The sequence below is a fragment of the Elephantulus edwardii genome, unplaced genomic scaffold (assembly GCF_000299155.1).
Source record: "Elephantulus edwardii isolate Elephantulus edwardi_28Jun2011 unplaced genomic scaffold, EleEdw1.0 scaffold00280, whole genome shotgun sequence".
Classification (NCBI taxonomy): domain Eukaryota; kingdom Metazoa; phylum Chordata; class Mammalia; order Macroscelidea; family Macroscelididae; genus Elephantulus; species Elephantulus edwardii.
The window spans coordinates 1537252-1565121 of record NW_006400030.1 but is presented as its reverse complement, the minus strand read 5'-3'; the positions used below and the strand labels follow the sequence as shown (position 1 = coordinate 1565121).

The following is a 27870-nucleotide window of genomic DNA, read 5'->3' as shown; positions in this document are numbered from 1 at the left end:
GGCAGCATGCATTTGAAGAAGATGAGGGGCTGGAGGAATGAGGACATAGAGGATGCTGGGGCCCATGGAAGGTAACATTGCACTCTGTGTTTGACTTCCTTCTTTGGGCCCTCTGATGATCAGCTCTTTCTTCACAACCTAGAGAACTGGACCAGGTCCTGACTGATCTCAGCAACTGAACGGCAGCCTGAAAGAACAAAACAGAAGAAAAAGCACATTTATCTAAATCAGCAACTTTCTTTATCAAGGTTTGGGATGATCCAATACAACTAGCCTACTCTAATGCTCAATCTAATGAAAGGCTAAGTGCACAGCATGGATAACAGTAATTCTTAGTGCATAGAAAATTCTTTTATGAGCCTGTGCCATGTCCAGCAAAACCAATGATCAGTTATTCCTAGATTTTTGTCACTGATAGTCTCTACTAGGGAGACCTTATGTCTTTTGACATGGTCCCACCATTCTTCAAGCATTTCATTGCTTTTGGCCACAAATAACATATCATTCTTACATTCTCCATTCTCTACCTCTGGATCAGTTGCTCATTCAAGGATTGTTGTTTCCTGTTAGTAGGGTGCTTTTTTATACTGGTGTGTCATTGCTTCTAATCCAGGCACTGTCAGAGGACAAAGCTAAGGGACATGCAGGTGTGTGTGTGTGTGTGTGTGTGTGTGTATATGTACACATCTATATTTTTCTATAGTCAGTTCTGACTTATGGCAACCCCAAGACTGCTGAGTAGGCTTGCTTCAAAGAGTTTTAATAGCTAAGACCTTTTGAAAGCTGATCTCTAGATGCTTCTGGCTGACTTAGAACTCCCAACCTTTCCATAAGTAGTCAGGTTCTTAACTATTTACACCTATGCTAAAAGGGACTCCTGACTTGGCCACATCACAGTAGAAGGGCAAAAGTACAAAAACACTGTTTCAGCGTTTGCCATCAGCTAATAATACAAAAGCCCCAATGAACTCAGGCTAACTAACAACAGCAATAATTACATTAGATATAGGCTTGACTTCGTCTCAGTCTTGGTAGTGCTGAGGGGTGCGTAAAATGTCTTTCAGGGTGGCATAAGACTCTAAGCCTTGATAGCTTAAGCAGTGGTTGCCTGGTCCATATGGACAAGATCATTTAAGGAAAAGAAAGTTTTTTGAAGTGAAAAGACCTTTAGTAACCTGAAACTCTTAATTAGTGGAAAATGACGACTGTAGCTGAAATTGAACACAGACCTTGAAGAGGATCACTCCAGATAATAAAAAGAGAAGGGAGAAAAGGGGAGTTAAGCAGAACGGCGTGGGGCTGGGAATTGTGGGCTGAAGGTGACAGTAAACAATTCTTAGTGATAGAAAGACCAAAATATTTTAATATCAAGGGTATGCAATGTTAACTTGTAGCTCTTTACTGAGGGTGTATAATTTCTTCACCTCCCAAAACAAAACTTTCACAAAATTTTCACACCAAAAATATAACCAATGAGGGTGGGATGGAGATTTCCCCCCCTAAAAACTGAAACAAAAGTATGGAATTTTATAGCTTAGACTGGTAGAAGTGGACAGAAATAGGCATGTAACAAGAAATACCCTGTAAATGCAGTGTATTCAGTAGAAGCAAGAATCCAGGGACAGAGGGACCTCTCTCTTTTTTATCCTTGAAATTAACAGAGATCTTAATAGGAGCTTTGGGTTTCCACAGGATGGAGAATAGTGAGTATCTGTAACATGTTGCCTTCTTCAAGGGCACAGAGATGTCAGTTGACAAACGTTAGTCACATTTTATAATACAAGTTGCATTTCAACGATGTAAAAATATCTCCAGAGGTGCGTCAAAATGGAGACCTTCTGCTAATTAAAAGGTCAGTGTTTGGAAGCCACCGCAGGAGAAAAGACCTGGTAAGCAGCTTCTGTAAAGATCACACCTTTGGAAACCCGGGGCAGGGAGTGGGGTGGGTTGGGGGTCAGTTCTCTACCCTACCGGGCTTGCATGAGTTGGAACTGGCTGGACAGCACCACCTCACAATGATAATTGCATCTAAGTGTTGTAATTCTGTCTTGAAGATTTGAAGTCCTCATTAATTCATGTATACACACTGGTTGTACTTTTGAACTTTCTTATTTTTCAATGTAAACTCTCTTTGAAATTGGTACTGATTTCTGGATCTTTCACTGTACCAGAGCCATTGCTTAGCACTTGGTAAGGGGCTCAGTAAGAAATTACAGAAATTTATCCTGGAAAGGTTTCTTTTTTTTAACTGTTGTAAATGATGAAGATATTTGCACTAAAAGGCTTTTCCTAACTGAAAGTTAAGTGGGTAATTCAAAACAATAAAACTAAAAAAGGACTTATTACTGGCTTATTCTTTTAGTGAGGAAATCTTAGTATTAGGCAGCCTACTATTCCCATAATATATGTTGTTGTAATGTGTCAGCAAGTTGGAACTAATAGCTGACTCTCCAGTGGATTTTCAGAGGCTGTACATCACTGGAGGAGATTCTCCACAAATAGCATTTTGAAAATTGGGTTAACAGAAACACACTGTTTAGTAACTTTTTTCTCTTTTTAAGCAGTTACTAAAAAGATCTTCTTCTATTAAGGTTGTGATATTTCAGGGTCCAAAACAATCAAGCAAATCCATGGCCATTAAGTTGATTCTGACTCACAGGGGCTCAATAGGATGGAGGAGAGCTTCGTTATAGGGTTTTCCCCAAGGTTGTGGTCTTATTGGGTACAGACTGTCACATCGTTCTCCTGAGGAGCAACTGATGGGCTAGAAAGGCAGATTTTCAATTACCATACAAATGCTTAACCACCGTACCAATAGGAGAAAAATATAATTCGGGGAGAATTAGGAGACAGAAATCAGATTTCCTGATCATCCTACAACATGTGGTTTGTGACAGGTATTTAAAATGTATTGTACAGAGAAGGGCTAACGGGTCACACACAACCCTGCTTGCTGAAACTGAGGAGGACCTGAAGCACTCGCCGTCTTCAATATGGATTGATGCTCAACATCAAGAAAACAAAGATTTTCACCACTGGGTCAACTGTTAGCATCAGTATGGATGGTGAAGAGATTGAGATAGTTAACAGTTCTAGTTTACTTGGTTCCACAGTCAACACTCTTGGTAACAGCAGCCAGGAAATCAGGAGACGAATTGCATTGGGGAAGTCAGCTGTCAGACACCTCTCCAGAGAACTGAGGAGCAACAATGTCAGGCTGGAGACTAAGGTACACCTGATCTGGGCTATAGTCTTCACAATTGCATGCTATGCATAGGAGAGCTGGACAGTGACTAGGAATGATAGAAAGAGAATCGATGCCTTTGATCTGTGTTGCTGGAGAAGAGTATTGAATATACCATAGATTTATAGGAGAACAAACAGGTTCATCCTGGAGAGGGTGAAGTCGGGCTGCTCTTTGGTGTCAAGTATTTTGAAGCTTTGACATATTTTGGACATGTTGCAAGGAAGGGACCAGTCCTTGGAAAGGGACATCATGTTTGGGAGAGTGGAGGGACAGCACAGCAGAGGAAGACCCTCGATGAGATGGATCGATTCAGTAATTGGGGGTGGTGGGAGTAGGTGTGTCAGAGACAATGAGGTTGGCACAGGATAGAGCAGGGTTTAGGGCTCTTGTATATAGGGTCACTATGAGTTACAGGTGATTTGACGGCACATAACAACAACAACATACTGTGCAGGGAATAGGAGTATGGGGACTCAGACTTGCTGAATACTTTTCTTGTAAACCTAAAGCTACCCTAAACATTAAGACCACTGGTGTTTTATTTGGTTTTTTTTAAGATTGAAACTAAGTTTTAATCAGTTAGGGATTGAAACTATCCATTTCTGTCTTTCCGCCTTTCCCTTTAGAAATAAGTGCTTTCATCTGAAAAAAAAAATAAGACCTGTCATTTGTCATTTGTACTTTAGTAATTGTCAACTGTAAACTGTTGATGGAATATAAAGCTTTGTTTTTGTAAACCTCCCTCACCACCACAAGCTTCTATTAGAAGAAGATAATACATCATTTTGACAGAGGAGAAAATATTTGGGGGATCACAGTCATTTATTGTTTAATCTTCATAGATTTTGATTGGTAAGGAGCCCAGTTGATATAATAGCTAAGCACTCAGCAGCTAACCAAAGGTTAGTGGTTTGAATCCACCCAGCAGCCCCCCTGGGAGAAAGACCTGACAATTGTCCCCATAAAGACTACAGCCAAGGAAACAATGAAGGGCACTTCTACTCTGTCACATGGGGTCACTGTGAGGTCTACTTGACTTGATCACATGCAACAACAGCGTAGGGTTTATTTGAAATGGATACTTCTGAACCTGGAGGCCTTGATCCATTCCCATTGCCTCTGGTAATCTGCTTGGTGGATGTGAATCTGGTGCTCTGGCCTTGAATATGAGATGCTTTTCTCAATATCAGATCAAAACCATCTTTTTTTTTTTTATGTGTGTACCAGATCTGACTGGTACAGGAGGAGATTGTCCCTCCTTCAGCAGAGCATCTGGTGGATTCGAACCGTGCACCTATGGGGCTGCAGTGCAGCGTCTTGCCACTAGGCCACCAGAGCTTGCCAGATCAAAACCATCTTGAAAAAAATTAAAAAGGCAGGTGTTCGGTAACATTTGTAAAAAATAAATTAATAGAATAGAAGTGGTCTTGGTGAGTTAAGGAGTGAATGGAAGTCCTTTTGGGGTACATCTTCTCTGTCCTTTCACATGGCAATGAATTACCATTGCAATGACCAGCAGAGAAATACAGGGTTATTGGCTATTGGCATTTGTTGCTGTTAAGTACATTGAGTTGGTTCCAACTTAGTGTGACCCTGTGTACAACAGAACAAAACCTAGCTCTCTCCTGTGTCTTCCTCACAATTCCAAGCTGTGGGGAAGCCCTTTCTTGCAGCACTATGTCCATCCATCTTTTTGAAAGTCTTTTTTTGTGTGTGGATCCTGTGCTTTTCTAGGGTAAGGTGTGGTTCTATTGCTCACAGGGTCACTATGTATTATAATTGACCCTACAAAACCTAACAAAATCTACTGTTCTGAGCATAATACCCTTGGCATGAGATCGGTCCATATGAAAGCAGTGTTTTATTTCCTTGCACATTTTAGAACATGTAGCCTTTCTTGGCCATTAGGCACTAAATACTTGGAAGCAGGAGTGGCACCCACTTCCTAAACTACATGCCTCTGGAAACTCTATGGACTCTGATAAATGTTGATAGTTATAGAAAGGCTTCAGGCCTTTTGTTCACAGGGTCGCTATGAGTCGTACTCAACTCGATGGCCATCAACAACAACAAGCACTAAATACAGGTAATACCTGTTCCACAGCTATGGTGACCATTAAAACAGTTAACCAAAACACAAATGCCCTTGGAGTAGAAGGTATGTGCCAGCATTGGTCAAGGCTCACTAGTTTATCCTAGGGTCACAGGGATCCTAGGGTTTGCTAAACACAAGATTTTGTGAGTACAATTTCGTAATTTCACAGTGTTTTCAAAGGCCTGTTATTTTGAAAGTGGATGGTCAATCCTGCCTCCTAGTCTGTCTTAACACTGGTGGCACAGCCTCTAGCATTACAACCCAAAAATTACACCAGTACAGAACACTGACAGACAAGAGCTATAATAATAAAAGCAAACTACAATGAAGCAAGCATATATACACCTAAGATATAAAGTAATTAACAACATGCAAATCATTTAGAGATGATGAGTTTGGCACAGGATAGGGCAGGGTTCAGATCTGTTGTTCATAGGGCTACTATAAGTCATACTTGACTCAACAGACTCAATCAACACAACTTTACAATTGACACTTTGGCATGCACTAAGGTATGCCTGATCCAAACAAGTCTTTCTGCTACACACATAAGAGCTGGACTGAAGTTGTAGTGTTGGAGAAGAGTGCTGAATAATGGACAGTCAAAAGAACAAACAGACATGTCTTGTAAAAAAATGCAGCCATAGTGCTCCTTGGAGTGAAAGATGATGAAGCTTTGTCCACATACTTTGAGCATGTGGCTAGGTGAAGCTTTTCCTTGGATAGGGACTTCATACTTAGAAAAAGACCTTCAATGAGATAAGTTGACACAGAGACTACAGCAATAGGCTCAAGTGTATTTGGGATTATAAGGATGGCACAGGATAGGACAGGGTTCAAATTTGTTGTTTATAGGATCACTATGTTGCTATTGTTGTTATGTGCTGTCAAGTCACATGTGACTCATAGCGACTTTATATACAATACCTCTGAAGCCTGTCCTATCCTGAGCCAGACTCACTGACTTTAACACACTTACCCCCTATTGCCCCAGTTACTATATCAATACATCTCATCTGGGGTCTTTCTCTCCTGTGCTGTCCCTTCACCTTTACAAGAATGATGTTCTTCTCCAAGGACCAGTCTCTCTTCTGGTCATGTGCCCAAATGTAAGACGGAGCTTCAAAAGTCTAGCCTCTGAGGAGAAATTTGGTTTTCTTCGATATGAACTGAAGTTCAACATCATGAAAGATACTCACTACTGGTCCAGTTGGCAGGAGATTTTTAACAATTACAGCTTGCTGTGCTCCACAATCATCGCAATCAGCCGTCAAGAAATCAAAAGACAAAGTGCACTGGAAAAAATCTGCTGTCAGGGACCTCTCCAGAGTACTAAGAAGCAAAGATGTCAGTCTAGAGACTGAAGTGTGTCTGATCCAGTCCATGATCTTTGCAATTACTTGCTATGCTTCAGAGAGCTGGCCAACAGCTAAGGGTGATTTAAGGAGAACGGATGCCTTCAAATTGTGGTGGTGGAGAAGAGTAATGAACATATACCATGGACTGTGAAGAAAACAATAAAGTCCATCTTAGAGAGGGTGAAACCAAATTCCTTGGAGGCTAGGGTCACTATGAGTTAATTGTATGAAGGTTACTATGAGAACTCGACAGCACTTAACAAAGACTAAAACAATAATTACACTTAATTTCAGTTTGGGGCTGGATTCAACCTACTTGTAACATATGAGTCATTGATGTTTTTTCTGCTGTCTGTGGTTACACAAGACCGTAATTCTCCACCAACCTTAATTTCTTCTGTTTGTATCTCCTCACTTCTTTTCCTTTCCTGTTTTACACAAGTTTTGGCTCTTTTTACAAGTACATGAATATTACTTTAAACAGGACACACAGAACCTAGTCAACATGCCTAAGTGGTGCAGAGGAAAATGGTATTTCCTCGCCCCTGTTATCTAAACTCGCAGTTACTTTCATAACAGATGCATTACATTTTAAGTGTATATTTAACTCTTGTCTGGGATGCTTATTCATTCTCTCTTCTCTCAATCTGCACTAGGCTGCTTAACCAAAAGATTGGCATGTCGAATCCATCAACCTTTTGAATTTTTGGAAGAAAACAGAAGAAAGCAAAATCCCTCAATCTCACTGCCTTTGAGTCAGAACTGAATCATGGCTGACCCTCTAGTAGGTTTCCGAGGCTATGAATCACAGGAGAGGAGAATGACCACATGGTGGAGTCAGTTCATTAAAAAGGGGCACCACCTTTGTGTTAACAGCACAACTCCCTCTGGACTGTGCCACCAGAGACCTGGAAACATGCTTCCATAAAAAAGGTTACAAGCAAGCAAACCCTCTGGAACTCAGTTCTACTCTTTAACACATGCTGTTGCCATGAGTCAGAATCAACTTGACAACAGCACATTTGACACTTTACTCACTTTTTAAACTATTGTTGTTGTTGTTATGTGCCGTCAAGTCGCCTGCGACTCATAGCGACCCTATGTACAACAGCCCTAAACTCCGCTCTGTCCTGTGCCAATTGCACTGTCTCTGACACTCCCATCCCAATTATCCCAGTCACTGAATCAATCCACCTCATAGAGGGCCTTCCTCTCCTGTGCTGTCCCTCCACCCTCCCAAGCATGATGTCCCTCTCTAAGGACTGGTCTCTCCTCACAACATGTCCAAAGTATGTTAGATGGAGCCTCAGAATCCTTGCCTCCAAGGAGCCACCCGGTTTAACCCTTTCCAGGACAAATCAGTTTGTTTTCCTAGCAGTCCATGGTATTCTCAGTACTCTTCTCCAGCAGCACAGCTCAAAGGCATCAATTCTTCTTCTATCCTCCTTGGTCATTGTCCAACTCTCTGATGCATAACAGGTGATTGCGAAGACCATGGCCTGTATCAGATGCACCTTAGTCTCCAAAGAGATACCATTGCTCTTCTGCACTTTGGAGAGGTCCCTAACAGCAGACTTTCCCATGGCAATGCGCCTTTTAATTTCCTGGCTGCTGGTGCCAAGACTGTTGACTATGGAGCCAAGCAAACTAAAGCTGTGTACAATCTCAATCTCTTCACCATCCATCCTGATGCTGCCAATTGGTCCAGTGGTGAGAATCTTTGTCTTCTTGACATTGAGCCTCAATCCATATTGTAGGCTGCAGTCCTCGACACTCTGCAGCAGGCGCTTCAGGTCCTCCTCAGTTTCAGCAAGCAGGGTTGTGTCATCCGCATAACGCAGATTGTTGATAAATCGTCCACCAATCTTGACCCCACATTTCTCCTCATAGAGCCCAGCCTCCCGGATACTACTAGGCTGAGTAAAAGTTAACTAGAGGAAGGAAAATCCATTTCCGCTTGTTAGCTGTCCTGTTGTAAGTTCCAAATCAGGAGGGATACAAAACTTACCTGCAAGGGTCAGGGATGTGTGCAACTCCTTTTTTAAGATATTCAAAACTTCCTGAACACCTTGTTCACCCTGTTTTCAAGATAGAGAGAAAGATAAAAAGCCATGAAAGAACAGTCTGACCTTCTGCTGAATTTTATCTCTGGAGGCAGCCCAAGCTTTGGTGGGAAACAGTGCAATTAGGACAATGCTGGGGATAAAGGGCAGTAAGGAGAGAATGATGTAGCAGAGTGCCTATGGAAAGTATGAAGCTGCCAAGGGAAGTTGCAGAAGAGGCAATGGGCCTCAGGAACCATGGGATGTGAGGGTGAGGTTGGAGCACCTGGACGGACTGCTAAATTTGCAGATGCACCCACAGAAATGCATGGGAATGAATGAGCAGTTCTGTTTTCTGCAGTTGACTTCTGCTTTGCCATTCTTACCTTGCAGGCAAGACCCCACAGGATGGGCCTGCCAAGAAAAACACACTTTGCTCCTAGTGCTAGGGCCTTTAACACATCATTACCCGAACGGATGCCACCATCCAGGTATACCTCCATCTTCCCTTGCACGGCAGTCACAACCTCTGTCAAGGCGTCAATCTGAAAAAGAAATGAGTATGTGTCCCAGAATTTCTGGGTGATTCTGAGAGGTTCATGGCACAGCAGAGGAGTGCTTACCACATGGGTCAACACCAAGAAGTCCATGCTGGGGCAAAGTCCTTCACTAGTTCTTCCTTCTTGCTCTGGTGTTAACATCTATAAAAAGCAGCTGCAGCTACTCTCCCAAGGCCCAGGACTTTCTCTGGGCCCATCTGCTATTTTTGCATCTTTTTGACTTAGCTGTTTGTCTGCAGGTTGGGAGAATGGCTTGATCCTCCATCTGTTGTTATGTTATGTGTTTTTGAGTCAGTCAAAGTTGACTCTCTGGTGGGTTTTCAGAGGCATTATTGTATTGTCTGCCATAGAGTTGGAACCGACTCATAGCTGACCCTCCGGCAGGTTTTCAGAAGCAGTTAAATGCAAGGGAGGAGATTGCCCATCCTCCTGTGGAGCAGCTGGTGGCCTCGAACCATGTGCCTTCAGGAATGCAGCGCAGCTTCTTGCCACTAGGCCACCAGAGCTCCCTAGTAAACCATAGGAGGAGATTTCCTATCCCCCCCACCCCTACCCCATGGAGCAGCTGATGGATTTAAACTGTGTGTCTTTGGTAGTGCAACTTGTTACCACTAAGTGATCCGATCCTGACTCAAAAAACATTACTGTTGAGTCGAAGCTGCCTTTAGGAGGTTTTCAGAGGCTGTGAATTGCAAGGGAGAAGATTGCCCATCTATTTCCTGTGGCACAGCTGACAGATTTGAACCCTAAGCCTTTGAGTTGGCAGCATAACACTCTACCACTGGCCTATAATATGCCAAGGGCATATTTTCCATTTATAAAGTTCAATTTAACTTTCTCCTTTTTACAGATAATTTTGTCTTTTTTCTTTTACTTTTCTCTGTTTGTAGGGTAGACATTGCTATATGTGGTCTCTATTGCTAAAGGGCCAAGTCTTCTAGCAAAATGAATGTCACACACTCTGCAGCCTGTTGGTTTTGACTTGTGTAACTGATTTGTGTATTATTTCCTAGAAATTCTGTTGCCAACTTGTCCCTGACTCCTCCAAGGCTTATCTGAGAAGCGGGATAGGGATTCAACAACAACAACATTTCAAAATAAAAGTTTCCGCTTTTGAAAGACGCAACTGAGAATGATTTCCCTTTTGGTCTGGTGTCTCCATTAGAGCTTGTCTCTTATTTGGCCCCTTCAATTCTAGACAGTGCAGCTTGCAGAGGGAGCCCTAGAGTGCAGTCCACGGGCAGGTGTGCTGCTAATAAAAAGTCTTTGCCTGCTGGTAGTTTGAATCCGGCAGTAGCTAGAAGGAGAAAAATGGACACCCTCTTCTAGACCTATTTATTCTAGACCTCATAAAACCACTGGAGGGGCATGCATGACTTGGTTCCAACTTGATGGTGATGAGAGTTTATGGACAGCCAACAGTCTTTGCCTATCCTGAGGATTATAACTCAGTCCAGGTATATGAGCACCTAGTCCCACTGCAGGCCATGGTTCAAGGCACTTCCAAGTCTAAGGAGAGATGATAGCAGGCTTTCCAGGGTCTGAGAAGAGGACCCTTGAGGATGGAGGTCGGGAACTACCTCAGAGTTCCTGTCCTGAGCTCTAGGGAACCCAGACCCTCAAGAGACTTCTGCTGCTATGATCCTGCCATCACAAGGTGGTGGATTTTGACCCATAACAACCCTACAGGGCAGAGTAGAATTGCTCCAGGAGATTTGCCAGGCAGTAATGTTTAGGGTAGCAGATTGCCTCCAACCTTTTGATTGGGAGATGAACACTTAATCACTGCTACTAAGGCTATTCCTGCTGCTGAAGGAAACTAAGTTCTAACCAAATGATATCTTTTCACTGAGGTAGAGCAGAATGAGGAATTAGGGAGAAATGAATTTTTTTCTTTAAATTACAAGTGCTAGAAGAATGGAATGACTTACAAACAATAGCTGGGAGGAATTCATGTCTAAGTATGAGGTTGAGGGGGAAGCATAGACATGGGGTTGCACAATTTGACAGGTGGAGGGAGGGGTGAGTTAAGGAAATGGGAAAGATCCAGTGTGGAAAACAGTGTATACGAATTTTGTAAGTCAACCAGTATAATATAAAAAGTTTATATTAAAAAATACTATTAAAAAAGGGAAAGTACTGACAATTAAAAAAAAAAGCAAACAGAAAACCACTTGCCTGCTACCCTCAAAGTTGGTGAACCTGTGGGACTCCACAAGGACATTCTGTTCTGTCCTATAAGGCCACTATGAGTCAGAATCAACTCACCAGAAAAGTTTTTACAAACACGTTTATTTCCTTTTTCCAACATCATAGAAATAATTTAAATAATATCATGCTGGAAATATAAAATACCTCCTAGTCTCTTGGTCTGGAAGTTCTGATGAAACCTGTCCATCATGAGAGACCTTCCAGGTGTCCAAAATATCCATAGCATAGCTTCCAGGATCACAGCAACACTCAAGTCACCACAAAATAATAAACTGACAGATGGACAAGTGGCAACAGGGCTCTTTAAAGCTGACAATGACTTGGGCTGAGAGACGGAAAGGGACGAGTGAATTTTCAGCCTATAGCATAACATGACTAGAAAGTTAATTTGTGATAGGTCAGAAAGCATTCATTATTGCCTCTAGGAGCAGTAGCTGACTTCTCTGCCCTCTGATTCTAGAAGAAACACAAAGTCAGTGTTAGATACAGAGACACAGAGCTGAGAACTGCACTCATAAAGCCATTTCTTCATAGAACTGAAATGTTCCTTAGTCAGTGGACACAGAATGTATGGGTGTGCTAAAAAAATCTCAATGATTCAGAGAAATAATATTATATTTTAATGCAATATTTAAAAAATCAAGTTGGGAAAATTTGGCCTCTGAGCTATGACCTGCTTTTTATAAATAATACCTTTTCCAGGCTGGGAAGATGAGCGGAATGGCCAGATTCTGCAAATGTGTGTTTTCTGTTTTGGGGTTGAGACAAGGGTGTGGCTTTTGCCTGCAATAGGGTATGAGCTGATAGGATTTGGCTTCACCTTTTAAAAGGCTTTAGGGCCCTCAGGCCTGGTTTTTGTGGATCTTTCCAATACAACAGACTTGGAAGCAGGAGTGACATCCACTTCCAAAAAGGCTTGCCTCTGAAACTCTATGAACTTGGAGAAAAGATAAAAATTTCGTGTTCAAGTCTTTCATTCAAAGGGTTGTTATGGGTCATCTATGACTCTATGGCACTTAACAGCAACAACCTTTACTGGAAACTGAGGTGAGGTGGGTGAGGTAGGATTATGTAAGTATAGGATTGGACTTTGTCTTTATTTCAAATGTTAATATTTTGTTCAACATGGATCATACATCCCCCCACCCCCTTTGCTTAGGTTTTAAAAAATACACATTAAAACAATTTAAGTTCTGAGCTTTTGGTATCCCTTTAAAGTTCAATTCTGAGGCAAAGTGGCCTCACACTAGTCCTGTCCCTATCTTTATATGATCTTAGTTTTTTTTGTCTATTAAGACAAATGGCTTGAGAGAGCAGTATGGTGATTTGCTATATTGGAGCAAGAGAAATTCCCCCTTCCTTCACTTGTATAAAAGAGCAACTCTGACAACATTAATTCTCTGTTGGGGAAATGACAAAGGGAATTATCTCCCTCTTTCTCATTCATTACTCCCTCCTCTCCAAGAGAGTAAGACTGCCTGACTTGATTAATGAGAGCGTGACACTACACAATGCTATCATTTATTTCAAAAAGCCATAGTGTGCACCATTGGCAGTGTATGTGGGTGGGCTCATCTTTACTTTCTGCTCCCATCTAGGAAGTCCAGGGTTTACCATACTCTTCTGTGTTCTGATCTGCTAGTTTCTGACTGTGTGAGAGGCATGTACATGCGTGTCACTGCATGTTTTGTAAGATCATAAGGTCAAGAGTGGGGATGGAAAATTGCGAGTGGAAGTGGACAATCCTGCCTTCCAATCCAGCCTTTATCAGAAAACCACAGAAGGCATGCCTTTGCTCCCTGGATGGCCTTGCAATTCCTGTGACTGTCCCTTTCAGCCCGATGGCCTGGTGAAGAGGATCAGGGTATTTACCCAGTAAACAAGGTGAGCTTATGACGAAGATGTGTTCAAACCCATATGAAATTGTTCACTATAGGTTAGCAAGTAAGCACATGTGGTTGTCTTGCTTACTGGGTACTCAATCTCTGTCACAAATCACAAAATTTAAAAGAAGTTTTCTTTCTATAGGAAGGTACTTCAATATTGAGAAAGATAGATGCCACGTACGCCCAGAAGAATAATTTTTAGTGTGGAAAAATGTGAAATTACTCATTACAGCCTAGTAAGAACAAGGACCACTACTTGCTCTGGGGAAAAAAAAAGGTTTCTTAAGAGGAGCTGAGGGATTGCACCCTTAAACCTCCAAGCATCACAAGTCTTGGAGTGTATAAAGTACTTACATAACATTTATACTTTCTGGAATTTTTGGGAACAGAGTAATTGAGAATAGGCAAAAGATTTAGCTTAAGAATAGTCACTGATTCACTATTTAAATGTTGCTGTTGTTGTTGTTAGGTGTCATTGAGTTGAGTAAGACTCAAAGTGACCCTATGAACAAAAGATCTGGACCTACTCCTGACCTCTGCCATCCTCACATTTCCTGATACACAAGAGCCCATTGCAGCAGTCACCTGGTCAATCCACCTGGTTGAGGGTCTTCCTCTCCTTCACCAACCATCCACCCTTCCCAGCCTCATGTCCCTCTACAAGGAACAGCACCTCCTAGCAGTATGTCCAAAGTATGTGAGGCGAATCCTCATCATTCTTGCCTCTAAAGAGCACTCTGGCTGCACCCTTTCCAAGACATATCTATTTGTTTTCTTGGCTGTCTGTCCATGGGATGTTCAGTGCTCTTCTCTAAGACCACAGCTCAAAGGCATCAATTCTTTTTCTGTCATCCTTATTCATTGTTCAGGTTTTGGATTCATAGTTAATAATCAGAAAGACTGTGGCCTGAATCAGATACACCTTAGTCCTCAAACAAACATCACTAACTCCTCAATAATTTGGAAAGACACCTAACTGCAGATTTTCCCATTGCAATGCCTCTCCTTATTTCCTGACTGCTTATACCAAATGTTGTTGTTAAGTGCCATCCAATTGACAAAGATTCATGATGATACTATGAACAATAGATGAAAACATTGCCCCATCTTGTGCCATCCTCATAATCTCTGCCATGCTCAAGCTGGTCATTGCAATCACTGTGCCAATTGATCTTGCTGAAGGTTTTCCTCTGTTTCACTGACCCTCTGCCTTTCCCAGCATGATGTTCACAAGAAATGGTCCCTCTTGCCAGCATGCCTAAAGTATGAGTAGAAGTTTCATCTTCTTTTTTACTATACTAATTTATTTACAAAATTACAATACATTTTTTTTTCCAGACCAGATTCTTCCAATTTCCCCTCATTCTTTCACCTATCAAATTGTACAACCCCATGATTAATCCCCTCTGTTGGAAAGGATGTGGTGAGATAAGAACTCTAATGCATTGTTGGTGGGATTGTAAAATGGTACCACCATTTTGGAAGGCAGTTTGGCACTTCCTCAAAAAGCTGAACATAGAAACTCCATATCACACAGCTATTCCATTGTTTGGAAAATACCCTGAGAAAATGAGAACTGAGGCATAAATGGAGACTTGTACACCAATGTCTATAGCAGAGTTATTTACCGTTGCAAGAACATGGAAAAGCCCAGATGTCCAACCACAATCAAATGGATTGAGAAATTAGGGTACATTCACATGATGGAATACTATGCAGCACACAGAAACAATGATTTTGTAAAGTATTACCTAACTTGGGAGGGACTGGGAAGCATTATGCTGAGTGAACTAACTCAGTCCCAAAAGGACAAATAGTGTATAAAATCATTATTGTAGAATGAGTTTGAGGATCCAAGGAGGAAGGTGGAAGCAGAGGAATGAGTATGTGCAGGGGGAGGAGGGGGATTAACCATTTTGCCTTGAAGGAGCATGCTGACTGTACTTTCTCCAAGACAGACTTGTCTGATGTTTTAGTAGTCCACAGGATATTCAGTGCTCTTTGCTAACCCCAAAATCCAAGGACATAATGTTTTACATGTTTCCTTATTTAATTGTCCAACTACTACATGCATATTAAAGAATTGAATATACCATGGCACGGATCAGGTGCACCTTAATCCTTAAACTGGTATCCTTCTTCTTTAATTTTTTTAAGGAGCTTTTTGAAGTTTTCTATTTACCTAAAATAGAAGATTGGACTTGATACAGGTATTTAACAGAGAAGATAGGTTAAGTAAATTGACCATTCATACTCTGCAACCACGAGAAATAGCAGAAACATATTGATTAAAAGGAAAAGATATTCCTAATATATTAAATTAAAAAAATACAAAGCACTATGTATAGTTTGACGCATAAATGGCCTACTTATTATAAAAAATAAAAACCATTACAAAAATATTAAAATAGACAACAGAGATTAAATTAAGGTTGAATTTTAGGTTTTTTATGTGTATTTTAAAATTTATCTTGTAAAAAAATTTATCTTGTGACCACATTTTATTTATATATAAAAAGTCAGAATAAATTAAGGTGCAAAGCTCCAATTTTTTTTAATATGAGCCAAGCAGTGACTGAAGAATCTCTTGAAAAACCTGATTTATCACCAAGAAAATAAATCAATAACTAATTCCCATTTAAATATTTTATCTTCTCCACTCCCATCTTCTCTGATTCCCTCTCCTTCCCTCTCCTCTCTTCTCATTTTCTACTCCCAAACTCCATGTTTTATGACCATAAATCTGTAGGCTGCTATATATATATTAGTGGGCTCATTAGGGCATGTTTTAGTCTTGTTTGCTAGCTTAAGAGAAGCATTTCCCTTTACTGAAATGTGTCTTGAAAGAAAGTATGAAGTATGAAGGTTCAATTAATCCACACAAGGAAGTTTCAAGCTGAGCGATTTTCCCAGAAGGCAGGACAACTCAGTGTTTTGAACATTTCCTTCTGTCTTTACCTCCACACCCCTAAGGTGGTTTGGGTAAAAATTAACACGGCAAATTAGTTTTCCATGCAACGATCCATACAAATCTTGTTTCATGACACTGGCTCCTGTCCTATCAAAGCAGCTGCGCTCTTCTTTCCTGGGTTTCCCACGTCCATTTGCTCATCTTTCCCTTCTTACCCTCTGAGCTTTGCTTTTGGGCAAAGGCTGTCCTTTTGGTCTCTTATGGTTGATAGTGCTGAGGATTACATTCCTGCCTGGAGACGGTTTTCACTTTACAGGCCTGTCTATTGTTCGGCTCCTTGGCTTTGGTGGTGTAGTTCATAGTATGTTGTGCTGTTCACTGAAAGGCTACACATTTCTGGCAGTTCTAATTCACTAGTGGCTCATCAGCAATTTAATATCATTAATATTTACAGCCTTGAAAACCCAAGGAAGCAGTTATATGAGTCAGAATTGACAAAGATAGTGGGTGTAGTGATAGTCTTAGGGGTTCCACTAGTCTTGGGCAAGTAAGTCTGTTCTTATTTTTTTGAATTTTAGTTCACAAATTTTCCTTTCCCTCTGTGCAAGACTTTCTATGATGATCCTCATCAGAGCAGTTGGTAGTGGTAGTCAGGCAATATCTAGTTCTCCAAAATAAGACACAGAACACTGTCTCTGTGAATTATATTATGCGATTTGACCTAGTGTACCTCTGAGATTGTGATCCTAAATTCTTAGTTATGGCTAATAAGTTTTCAGAATTATGTTTTTAATATACAATATCCTTGTTGTTAGATAGCGTTGAGTATGACTCATAGTGAACCTATAAACAACAGATTTGATCCCTGTCCTAACCCGTGCCATCGTCACAATCTCTGACACACTGCAGCCCATTACAGTCATGATGGCAATTCACTTGGGTTAGAGCCTTCTTCTCTTTCTCTGTCCCTTTGCCTTTTTGTGCATGATGTCCTTCTCCAAGGAATATCCTTTCCTAGCAACTTGCCCAAAATATGAAATGAAGTTTTATCATCTTTGCCTTCAAGCAGAACTCTGGCTGCACCTGCTCCAAGATGTATTTGTTTGTTCTTTTGGTAGTCAATGGGATATTCAGTACTCTTCTCCAGCACCATCCAGTTCAAAAACATCAATTCTTCTGTCATCTTTATTCATTGTCCAGCTTTCAGATGCATAGCATGTGACTGAAAATACCATGGCCTGAACCAGGTGCACCTTAATTCTCAAACTTACCATGACTCCTTAATAATTTAGAGAGGTCCCTGATTATAGTCTTTCCCAATGCAATATGTCTCTTGATCTCCTGACTGTTGGGACCAAGTGTATTGATTGTGGATCCAATAAGATGAAGTTGTTGACAGTTTCAATCTTTCCTCCATCTGTCATGACATTGCCTATTGATCCAGTGGTGGGGATACATTAAAACCACTCAAGAAAGTAAACAAAACCCAAGAAAATGCCACGCTCTGTTCTTGAGTCAACTTCAACTTCTATCAAGTTTCCAACGTTACAAATATTTATGAAAGAAGACTGCCTGTCATTTTTCCTGAGGAACACTTAGAATCAACCCAATTGTAAAATGGTGCAACCATTCTGGAAAGCAGTTTGGCACTTCCTCAAAAAGCTGAACATAGAAATTCCATATGAACCAGCTATTCCACTACTTATACTCTGAGAATATGAGAACTGAGGCACAACCTGAGATTTGTACACCAATGTTCATAGCATGGAAACATCCCAAATGTCCAACCACAAACAAATGGATTGAGAAATTATGGTACATTCACACAATGGAATACTATGCAGCATGCAGGAGCAATAACTTTGTAAATTATTATCTAACTTGGGAGGGAATGGAGAGTATTATGTCAAGTGAACTAACTCAGTCCCACAAGGATAAATATTATATAAGACTGTTATTGTAGAATGAGTATAAGGGTCCAGGAGGGGAAGGAGAGGCTGGAAGCAGAGGGATGTGGATGGGCAGGGGGAAGAGAGAATGAATCAATGGGTTTTACAATTTGATGGATGGGGGGGGTGAGGGAAATGGAAATAATTTGTTCTAATTTGTATTAGAATTTTGTAAATAAAGTAATGAAAAGAAAAAAAAATAATCAGCCCATCAACCCCTTGGTCAGCAGCCATTATGTACTATGCTGCCAGGGCTCCTTCAGAATATACTCACAGCACAAACAAATACATATGTAGAAATATCCTCTGTCAAACCTGCCAAACTCATGGGTATATTACTGTCACTTGCCTTACATTCTGTTCAGCGTACATGTCTACATATGCCTCTTCTTATAAATGTTTATAATCACTACTATTGCCGGTTGTATACATAATAATACTTGGGTTGGTTTTCACTCCTCTGCACTTCCCAGGAGTTTTTAGTCATGCTGTATTGCCCTCCTGAATGTTTCACTCATCAAATCAACTCGGATATGCTATTTAATATTACTATCCTCCAGCATCCTCCCCTTTAAAATGGAGATAAAAACACCCTTCTTGCAAAATTGTTGTGAGATCTAGTAATAACATAAATAAAGTTTGCAAAAACAACCCACACTAGGTTGTTATTTGTGACTTAGAAGTCCTTAACATGCACACACGTCAACACCTATGGCAAGGGAGGAACATGTCTGTACCAAATTGCATGGAGTACCTTGTTCGTGGACACACACACACACACACACACACACACACACACACACTCTCCTGGAAGTCAGCTTACTTACCGATGCAGCAACGTCGTCAAGCTGTCTCCCGCCATGGTTAGAAACAATGATCCCTTGGACATTGTGCTTCACGGCTAGCTCTGCATCCTCTTTTGTTAAGATCCCTTTAAGGATGATGGGCAACTGAGTTATGCCCTGAAACCAAGACAGATCCTTCCAGCAGAAAGAGGCATCAAAGGGAGACATCTGGAGGTCAGATGCTATATGTCTCTGTGGAAAAGAGAAAGAGAACCTTAGTCTTGAACTCCTTCAAAACAGCTCAAGGAGGAGACATATATTTGAAACACTATCATTTATAAATTTTAGTGAAGAGACAATAAAATGCAACAATGCTAAGAACTTATTTTCCAAAGTTAACATGAAATGATTTCTACTTTACTGTTTGTTCATAAACTATTAGCTAGATTCTTCCAGTGGCTGAGTGGTATCAATCCAGACACAATGAGTTCAAATCCACCAGCTGCTTCATGGGAGTAAGATGGATATTCTCTTCCCACATGATATATAACCTCTGAAAACCTGCTAGATGGTCTGCTATGAGTCAATTCCCATTTGACAGGAAACAGCAGCAAAAACAACATATTCCTACTCAATAATTTTGGCAGGTCCTAATGACACAAAGATGAGTAAGACAAAGTCCTTACTTTAAAAGATCTTAGAGTTAGTGAAAGGACTAAGTAAATATATTAATAAATTGTGGAAATCTAATTTGCTGTGTAAAGTTTCACCCAATTTACAGTTAAAAAAGCAAAACAAAGAAAGAGAACTTATATTTTTATGCTATAATTCAAATAATCACAGTATATGAAGAGCTAAGAGAAACTGCAATAATCTGAAATCAGTTATTACTCAACATTTACCCATGATTTTTAAAGTGCACAAAATATCCATAAACCCTAATGTGCCTCTAGAATCAGAGAAAAGGTTTCCAGAAATCTCAAGGACAATTTGGGCATTTGAACAGCACTGCTGGGTCACTTGACTGAGTAAGGCAGCTGCCCATTGGCTGGGAACTATTGCGATACTGTTTCTACTGTAGTCAGTGGAATTCCCTATTACTGTAGCTTTCTTTCTCTTTGGATTCTCTGTCCTGTTCATTGTGGACTTAATGAGGGAATTCTCTTTGCTTGCATCTAGTTCAGAGATCTCAGAAAGGTGTGATATGGTATCTGCAAAGATACTAACTCCTCAGTTCTGGAGTGAGAGTGGAGGAAGGGGAAACTGCACTATGTGCATCCTCTCCAGATAGTCAGTTTGTCTAAATACCACACAAAATGACCATTTTCTAAGCGTACCATGAGGTAGGAAATATTGGGAGAATTTGAATTTACTTTAGCATTCTGTGTAAAGGTCCTTCTTACAGATTTCCTATATCATCTCTACTCCACCCCCTCTCCAGTAAAAGCACTGTATAGTTTAATATTTGACATTTCTCCATGCTTTCTATGATGGTTATTGCTTTTTAAAAATAATGTTCTTTTATCACATTTATAACTTCAATTTATCACAACTTATTGAAAGCAATTATATTTCCTATTTCTTCATATCCAGTGTTGAACAGAACGTTTCTGTCAGCAAGTTGAACAGTTTGAGGTGTGAAATATTTATCTTATATGTTCCTTGTCTAGAAGCTCTGGGGAGCAAGGCCACATGTGGTTTTGGAAGCACTGCATCCCCAGCATTTAGTACAAAGCTAACAGTCAATAGATGTCCATGGAAGGAATGAAGGGATGAAAGAAGGGAAAGGGAAGGAAATTTGGCTTCTGCCAAGCCTACCCTTTGAATCTGTTATCTTTCCTACCTCTTCAGGGAATCGTAGATCTTTCCGCAGCAAAATCGTCTTTAAGTCCAATTTGTTTCTAGTGTCCTGTCGCCTGTTGCCACTTGTGGGCACGTCCAAAGTCATCACCAAAGCTTTGAAGCCCAGGGATTCTACCCTCTGGATGAGCTGTTTGTTTAGCTCTCGGTTTGGATATGGGTAGACTTGGAACCATCGGAGGCCCCTGGGAGCAGCAGTAACAATTTCCTCAAAGGTGCAGGAGGCAAAGGTGCTAGTGATGTAGCAGATGTCGGCTGCTTGGGCAGCTGCCAAACAAAAAACGCAACAGGGTTAGAAGGGTCAGTCAGGGGTGCTTTGGACTCAGGTGGGAACCCTGTGAACCTGGGATGCCTCTAGTCAGCTTGCTCTCTGAGTAGAACCAAAGCTTGCTTTCAGTCCGTTTCGCTGTTGTGTTGTAGAGTGATAAAGAAGAGTGCTGTCAGCACTTGGGTTATGTCCTTAGCTGTTAACTGAAAAGTTGGTGGTTCAAGCTCACCAGCTGTTCTACAGGAAAGATGGAGCGGTCTACTTCCATAAAGATTTACAGCCTTGGAAACTCTGGAGGGCAGCTCAACAGCCATGGGTTGGTTGTGGGTTGTTTTGTAGATTAGAGAGGAAATGTAGCTTAGTCAGACTGGAAGCTGTAAAAACTGTCTAAGCTCTTTTGTCTAATCTGACTTATGATACCCATACTCTGGAACAAATATTCCCAGCCACAGAGGTCTTTTCATCCCCAGAAATTGTGGTCCTGTTAGGAACTTGCGACAATAAGTGTGATTCTTGTGGTCTCCATAATTAAGTAGAAGGCAATTAGAGGGTGGAGGATGAGGAAATGCAATTCCATTGGAGAAGGTTGAGCTTTGTGGTGGCAAAAACACATTATCTGAAATTAGATAAACTTGAGGTTTAGCCTTCCTTGTGTGGCCTTGAGTCTTGGGTCCTTATCTGCAAAGTTGGTGAAATAATAAAAACTGATTTATAGCACTATTGAGAGTTTAAAGAGAATAGATATGGGAGTACTCACAGTGATGTACTGTACAAATGTCAGAAGTCCTGAGGTTGATGAGGATAATGTAATGAAAATGCTGAGGTAGTTGCTCCTGAGTTGGGCATCTCTCATTTCCTGCCTCATTGGTTTTCAGTGGATTTTCTCAGTGAGTTACCATTATCACTATTTTTATAACCCATGCATTGAGAATATAACCTAGGCCAAATGCAATGTTTTCAATTCCCAGTGTCAATAGGGAGCTCTGGTGGCCTTCTGATGAGGTGCATTGAACCTAAAGGCATGCAGTTCAAACTCAGCTGCTCTACAGGAGGATGGATCATTTCCTCCCCTGCAACTTACTGCCTCTGAAAGCCTGCAGGAGGGTCGGCTATGAGTCAGTTTTGACTCTACTACAATGAACAACAATGTCAATAAGCTGAACCCCCTTATTTTGTGTTCTTGTCTTTACAGCACTTCCTCCCACAAGAAAACTTCACATAACACTCTCAACCATAGAGATTTCATATTCTAGTCATATTTCAAACTAGCCAGTTTGTTCCTAAGCCAATCAAAACGTCATTCACTTTTAGCTCTAGAAATGTTGAATTTATTTTTCCTGAATCCTGAGAATCTCATTAAGAGTAAGAATGAGGATTATAAAGGATTTACTGGATATTTTCAGCTTTTCCTCCTCTTTTATTTACTTTCTGTGGTGATAGTGGTAGACTGAATTGGGCAAATGTGTTAGAAAAGATCTTTCAAGCATTGAAAAGTCACTTTGAAGACTAAGGAGTACTTGACTCAACCAAATAGTATTTTAAATGAACTTATATGCATGAGAAAGCAGGAAAATGAATAAAAAAGACTAAAGAAGAATTGATGCCTTTAAGTTAGGGTGTTGACCAAGAATATTCTATAGCATAGATTGCCAGAAGAACTAAGACACTTGTTTTGGGAACAATACAACCGGGATCCTCTTTGGAAGACAAGATGTTGAGACTTGGTCTGACATGCTTTAGGCATTTTATCAGCAGTGACCAGTTCCCAAAGAAAGACAACGAGCTTAGTAAAGAACATTGTTCTTCTGTTATCCATAAGGTTTTTTGAAAGTCTGCCATTTCAGAAGTGGATCACCAATCCTACTTCTTAGTCTGTCTTAGTCTGGAAGTTCTGCTGTAACCTGTTCACTATGAGTGACCCTGCTGATGCTTGAGAAACTAGTGAGATAGCTTGCAGCACCACAGTAACTCTCCAGTCACCACAGTTTGGCAAACTGACAGATGAGTGGTAGAGTAAAGTAGGGGGTCAGGGCAAAAAAGAGGAAGAACTTCAACAAGATAGTTTGACACAATGGTTACGACAATAGGCTGAAACATAGCAAGAATAGTGAGCTTGGAGCAGCTCAGGCAGTGTTTCATTCTGCTGTAAGGTCCCTATGGTCAGAACTAACTCGATGGCATCTAATGACAACAGGAGCAAACAAAATGGGAAACTACTGGGGGAAAAGACATATCCCAACAAGAAAAGTTTTGTAAAAGAAGAAAAGATATCAGGTGGCACATCTTGGGAAAGTAGCTGCCAAGGCCTAAAGCCAGGACCTAACTAATGGTAATTTCCTCCACCTAAATTCAGAGAATTGTCATTTTAGGCCAAGCCTGGGCCTATAAGGGATCAAAGAGAGCCTTTGCCTTGTGGCCACAAAGATGGCAAGACCTAGAGGGCTCAGTGCCCCTCTTCAGTAGGACGGGCAGGTAGGATTTTAGGTCCCTCCTATTGATTAGCAAGGGATCTTGATAATATCGTGATTAAGTGCTCAGCTGCTAAGTAAAAAGTCAGCAGTCCAAGCTCACCACATGTTCCATGGGGGAAAGGTGTAGTCATCTGCTCCCCTAAAAACTTACAGCTCAGAAACCCTATTAGATTGCTCTACTCTGTCCCATAGGCTCACTATGAGTTGAAGCTAACTCAATGACAGGAAGTTTAATGTTGGTGTTATTTATCAGTGGTGTTTCTTCCACTTACTCTGACCACTATTTATTACAGAAAATGGGGGTTGGTCTCTCCAAATTATCGAGGGGCAATGATGTCAGTTTGAGGATCAAGGTGTGCCTGATTCAGTCCTGGTATTTTCAATCACTCGCTAGGCATCTGAAAGCTGGACAATGAATAAGGATGGCAGAAGAAGAATTGGTGTCTTTGAGCTGTGGTGTTGAGAAAAGTACTGCACATCCCATGGACATCCAAAAGATTGAATAGATAAGTCTTGGAAAAGGTACAGCCAAAATGCTCCTTGGAGGCAAAGACGATAAAGCTTCATAACAAACTTTGGTCATGTTGCTAGGAGAGATTACTCCTTGGAGGGGGACATCATGCTTGGAAAGGTGGAGAGCTGGAGAAAGAGAAGACCCTAAATGAGATAGATGGACACACTGACTACAACAAAGGGCTCAAGTATGTTAGAGATCATAAAGATGGCACAGGATAGGGTGGGGCAGATCTGTTGTTTATAGTGTCATTTTGAGTCATAGTTGACTCTATTGCACCTAACAACATAAAAAATAACAGAGAAAACTTTATAAAAGAAACAGAGAAAGCAAACATAGCTTTGAGCACTTCCTTTCCCCAACTCATCTCTCTTGTTGGTATCAAATTGGAACTGACTTATAGCTGACTCTCCAGCAAGTTTTCAGAAGCCATAATCACATGAGAGGAGATTGTCCATCTTTCTCCTGCAGAGCTGCTGGTGGATTCAAACCCCCTGCCTTTGTGCTGACAGTACAACTTCTTATAAACCCCCTTTTTTATTGTTGTCCAGCTGGAAGTGACTCATTAGCTGACCCTCCAGTGAGTGAGTTTTCAGGGGTTGTAAATTGAGCCAGAGGAGATTTTCTGTCTTTCTCCTGTGGAGCAGTTGGTAGATAAGTATTGCCTGAGTTGGCAGTTCAAGCCTTGATTCAGTAGACTACCAGAGCTATGGATTATGCTGCCCCAATTTAACCAGATTGCTGTCCCAAGGCCCCATCTGTAGAGAAATCCTGCTGTTGCCACTTCCTCACACAGAAAGAAGTCTAGGTCTCAGGGAAGAGGGCCCTGGCATGGGCGTGGTCCATACCTCTGGCTGTGCTCATTTCTCCATCAGGCCAGGCGAGGGAGTGGAAACCTGTGGGTGCAATGCAAATGGGGGCACTGATTTGCTCCCCTTGGATGGTGGTCTTGATGTCCACTTGTGACACATCTCTCAGGAACCGGGGACGGAGGCGGATTCTATGGAAGGCAAAAAGGATCTTAGTGGGCTTCACTTTCCAGAATGGAAGTAGAGACCCACTGGGAGGGACTGACTGATTCCACACAGTGCGGTCTAGGAAGAGAATAGTCCTGAAAGAGCTCTTTGTTCTTTCCCTTTCAGGATAGAAATAATCCTCCACAAAGAGAGTAAGGCTATTGAACAAGAAACAATTCCACACCATGGTCATGGATTGTGATTGTTTTGGTTTTGGGGGGTTTTAATTAATTTAAAAGTCTATTTTAAAAATTGTCTTAAAAGAAGGGATGGGAGCACAAAAATGGAAAGTACAGGACATAAAACATACATTAAAGACTAATGATTCAGCTTCTGAGCCCAAACATTTTTTGTTTTGCACATAATATTATTTCTGCATTGAAACCTAGATTCTCTGGGAATAGCAACTGTGCAAACTTAGTAAGGGAGCCTCAATTACTTCCTCTGTGAAATGGGAGTATATCACAAATTTCCCAATAGTTTTTATAAAGATAAGAGGATATAAAGCACTTAAAGTTCTTTGTATGGAGTCCTGGTGTTAATATTCTCAGCTGCTGACCCATCAGATGCTCCACGGGAGAATGAGGAGATAGTCTGCGCTATAAATCTTTACAGGGTCACAAACCTTCTACTCTGTAATCTCTTGATGACAGTGTTAAGTTTGAGAGTTGGCTCCAATTAAGTTTGAAAATACAGAATAAAATGTTTACCTTGTTTCCCATTTCTGTTTTCTGTTTCTCACTTCCTCTCTCCCACTGCTCATTTTTTCCTCCAAAGCCAGGAGCTTAGGACCTCAGAAGAGCTAGGCCTGGCTGACTTCTTTTCCCTGCCCATGGGACTGATCTCCAGGACTCTTGCCTTAGCCTGTCAGACTGCCAAGTGTCTGGGATGCTGTGGTAGTTGTGCTCCTTCAATAGAAGCACTAATATAAATTCCCTCTTCAGCCATGGCTCCATCCTTCTCCTCGTTGTGTGCCTCAGATTAATTCTAACCCACAGCAAACCCCCAAAGCAATATAGATTCCTACTGAAATCATTACAGGAGCAAATCACTAGTCCTTTTCCCAGAGTGCTGGTGGTGAGTTCAAACCAACGACTCACTTTTTCAGTTAGCAGCCAATTGTTTTTCCCCTTTTTGCCTTTGGGGTTCTTTTTTTTTTTTTTTCTTTTTTTTGGTATTATTTTTTAATAGATATTTTAATGAAAGTTTACAGAATACTTAGATTTCTATTCATGCATTGTTGCACATTTTCTTTGGGCTTCTCTCCTCTCCTCTTACTTCTCCTACTCCTAGCCCCCAAATGCAATCCCCATTATTCCATCTTGAGTACTCTGTGTCCTTTAAGGGAAGAAACTGGATCTACTACCTTTCTAGGAGTTTTTTTACCAGTGCATCTAGCTTAACAAGACAGTGGACACCCAGGACCAAACCTTTTAAATGCTGCGATGTTGTCATCCCGAGTGAAGCAGTCATCAGCTCCCCCGTCTATAAAATCCCAAGTTGACTTGGACAGATGCTCCCGAGCATGTGCCTGAAAGTCTGCTAAACACACAAACGACATTTCTGTACCTGGAAAGGAAAAACAAAGACAAAGAGTTCAGAAAGAACACGTCAGCTGAGGATTAAGGGAAGCAGCTGTTTGGATCCAACATTTGTCTCCATGTGTTCTTTATATTAACGCAGTTCTCCCCAAACTGTGATCCCCAAACCAGAAAGCAAGGAAATCTTCCTCCACTTCTTTATGTTCTCACTCTCCAATCTCAAACTCTGATTATTTGGTTTTCTCTATCTGTGCTTCATTGACCATGCAAAGGCTTTTGACTGTGGATCACAACAAGCTGTGGCTGACTCTGAAAAGAATGGGAATCCCAGAACATTTGATTCTGCTAACTCGAAACCTATACTTGGACAAGAGGCAGTGATCAGAACAGAGCAAGGAGACACTACATGGTTCAAAATCAAGAAGGGGGTCTGTCAGGGATGTACTCTGTCTCCATACCTTTTCAATCTGTATGCAGAACAGATCAGATCATCCAAGATGCAAAGAGTTGTAAACAACCCAAGTGCCCACCAACGGATGGATTGAAAAACTGTGGTATATTCACACAATGGAATGCTATGCTGCATTAAAAAACAAGAAACTCATGAATTATTATACAAAATGGGGGACGTTATGCTGAGTGAAATATCTCAGTCATAAAAGGACAAATACTGCATAATGCCATTGTTGTAAAGTGGGACTGACATCGGGCTTGGGGGAAAACTAAGAAAAGAAGGGATAAATATGATATATTGCAGTGAAACAGATTAGGAAGAGAACTATTTAAAAGGGATCTATGGTTAGGTATTATTGGCATGACAAGAATCCAGAACAAAAGCTGCACAGTGGAGTGGACTTGGAGGTGGGGGCGAATGTACAACAATTAAAAAATTTTTTATTTTTTTTACTTTTTAAAGAGAAAAGAACTGCGGAGGAGGGGTGGTCAGGGAGGAAAATGTGCAACAGTGAATTAATGAAAATCCAAAGTCTCTGTAAACTTTTATTAAAATGAATAATAAATACAAAGCTGTAAAAACAATATACCTACTCCACTCCTTGACTATCTCTATGATTTGCATTTATGACACTGATAAAATCTATCTGATGCTTCTGTATATTAAAAATGTAGGCCTAGCAGTAACAAAGAGCAAGGCATG

At 41.0% G+C, this 27870-nt stretch overlaps 1 protein-coding gene across 1 annotated transcript; it reads right to left on the bottom strand.

Annotated features, from left to right (window-relative positions):
• Positions 1-131: 131 nt before the first annotated feature.
• HAO2 (hydroxyacid oxidase 2 (long chain)) lies at positions 132-26734 on the bottom strand. Its single transcript, XM_006900316.1, has 7 exons — positions 26604-26734; positions 25006-25157; positions 20888-21171; positions 19087-19296; positions 9129-9287; positions 8709-8778; positions 132-187 (listed from the first exon to the last, which is right to left on the bottom strand). The coding sequence occupies exons 1-7, from the start codon at positions 26732-26734 to the stop codon at positions 132-134; spliced, it is 1062 nt and encodes a 353-aa protein (XP_006900378.1).
• Between the last annotated feature and the right edge of the window lie 1136 nt (positions 26735-27870).

What these genes read in the sequence shown, in the direction of transcription:
- HAO2 (XM_006900316.1), bottom strand. Translation starts at nt 26,734, where the DNA reads ATGTCGTTTGTGTGTTTAGCAGACTTTCAGGCACATGCTCGGGAGCAT. An exon ending in AGAAATGAGCACAGCCAGAG is followed by an intron (nt 21,172 to 25,005) that starts GTATGGACCACG and finishes TTTGTTTGGCAG; the next exon opens with CTGCCCAAGCAGCCGACATC. An exon ending in CACATCCCTGACCCTTGCAG is followed by an intron (nt 188 to 8,708) that starts GTAAGTTTTGTA and finishes TTGTTCTTTCAG; the next exon opens with GCTGCCGTTCAGTTGCTGAG.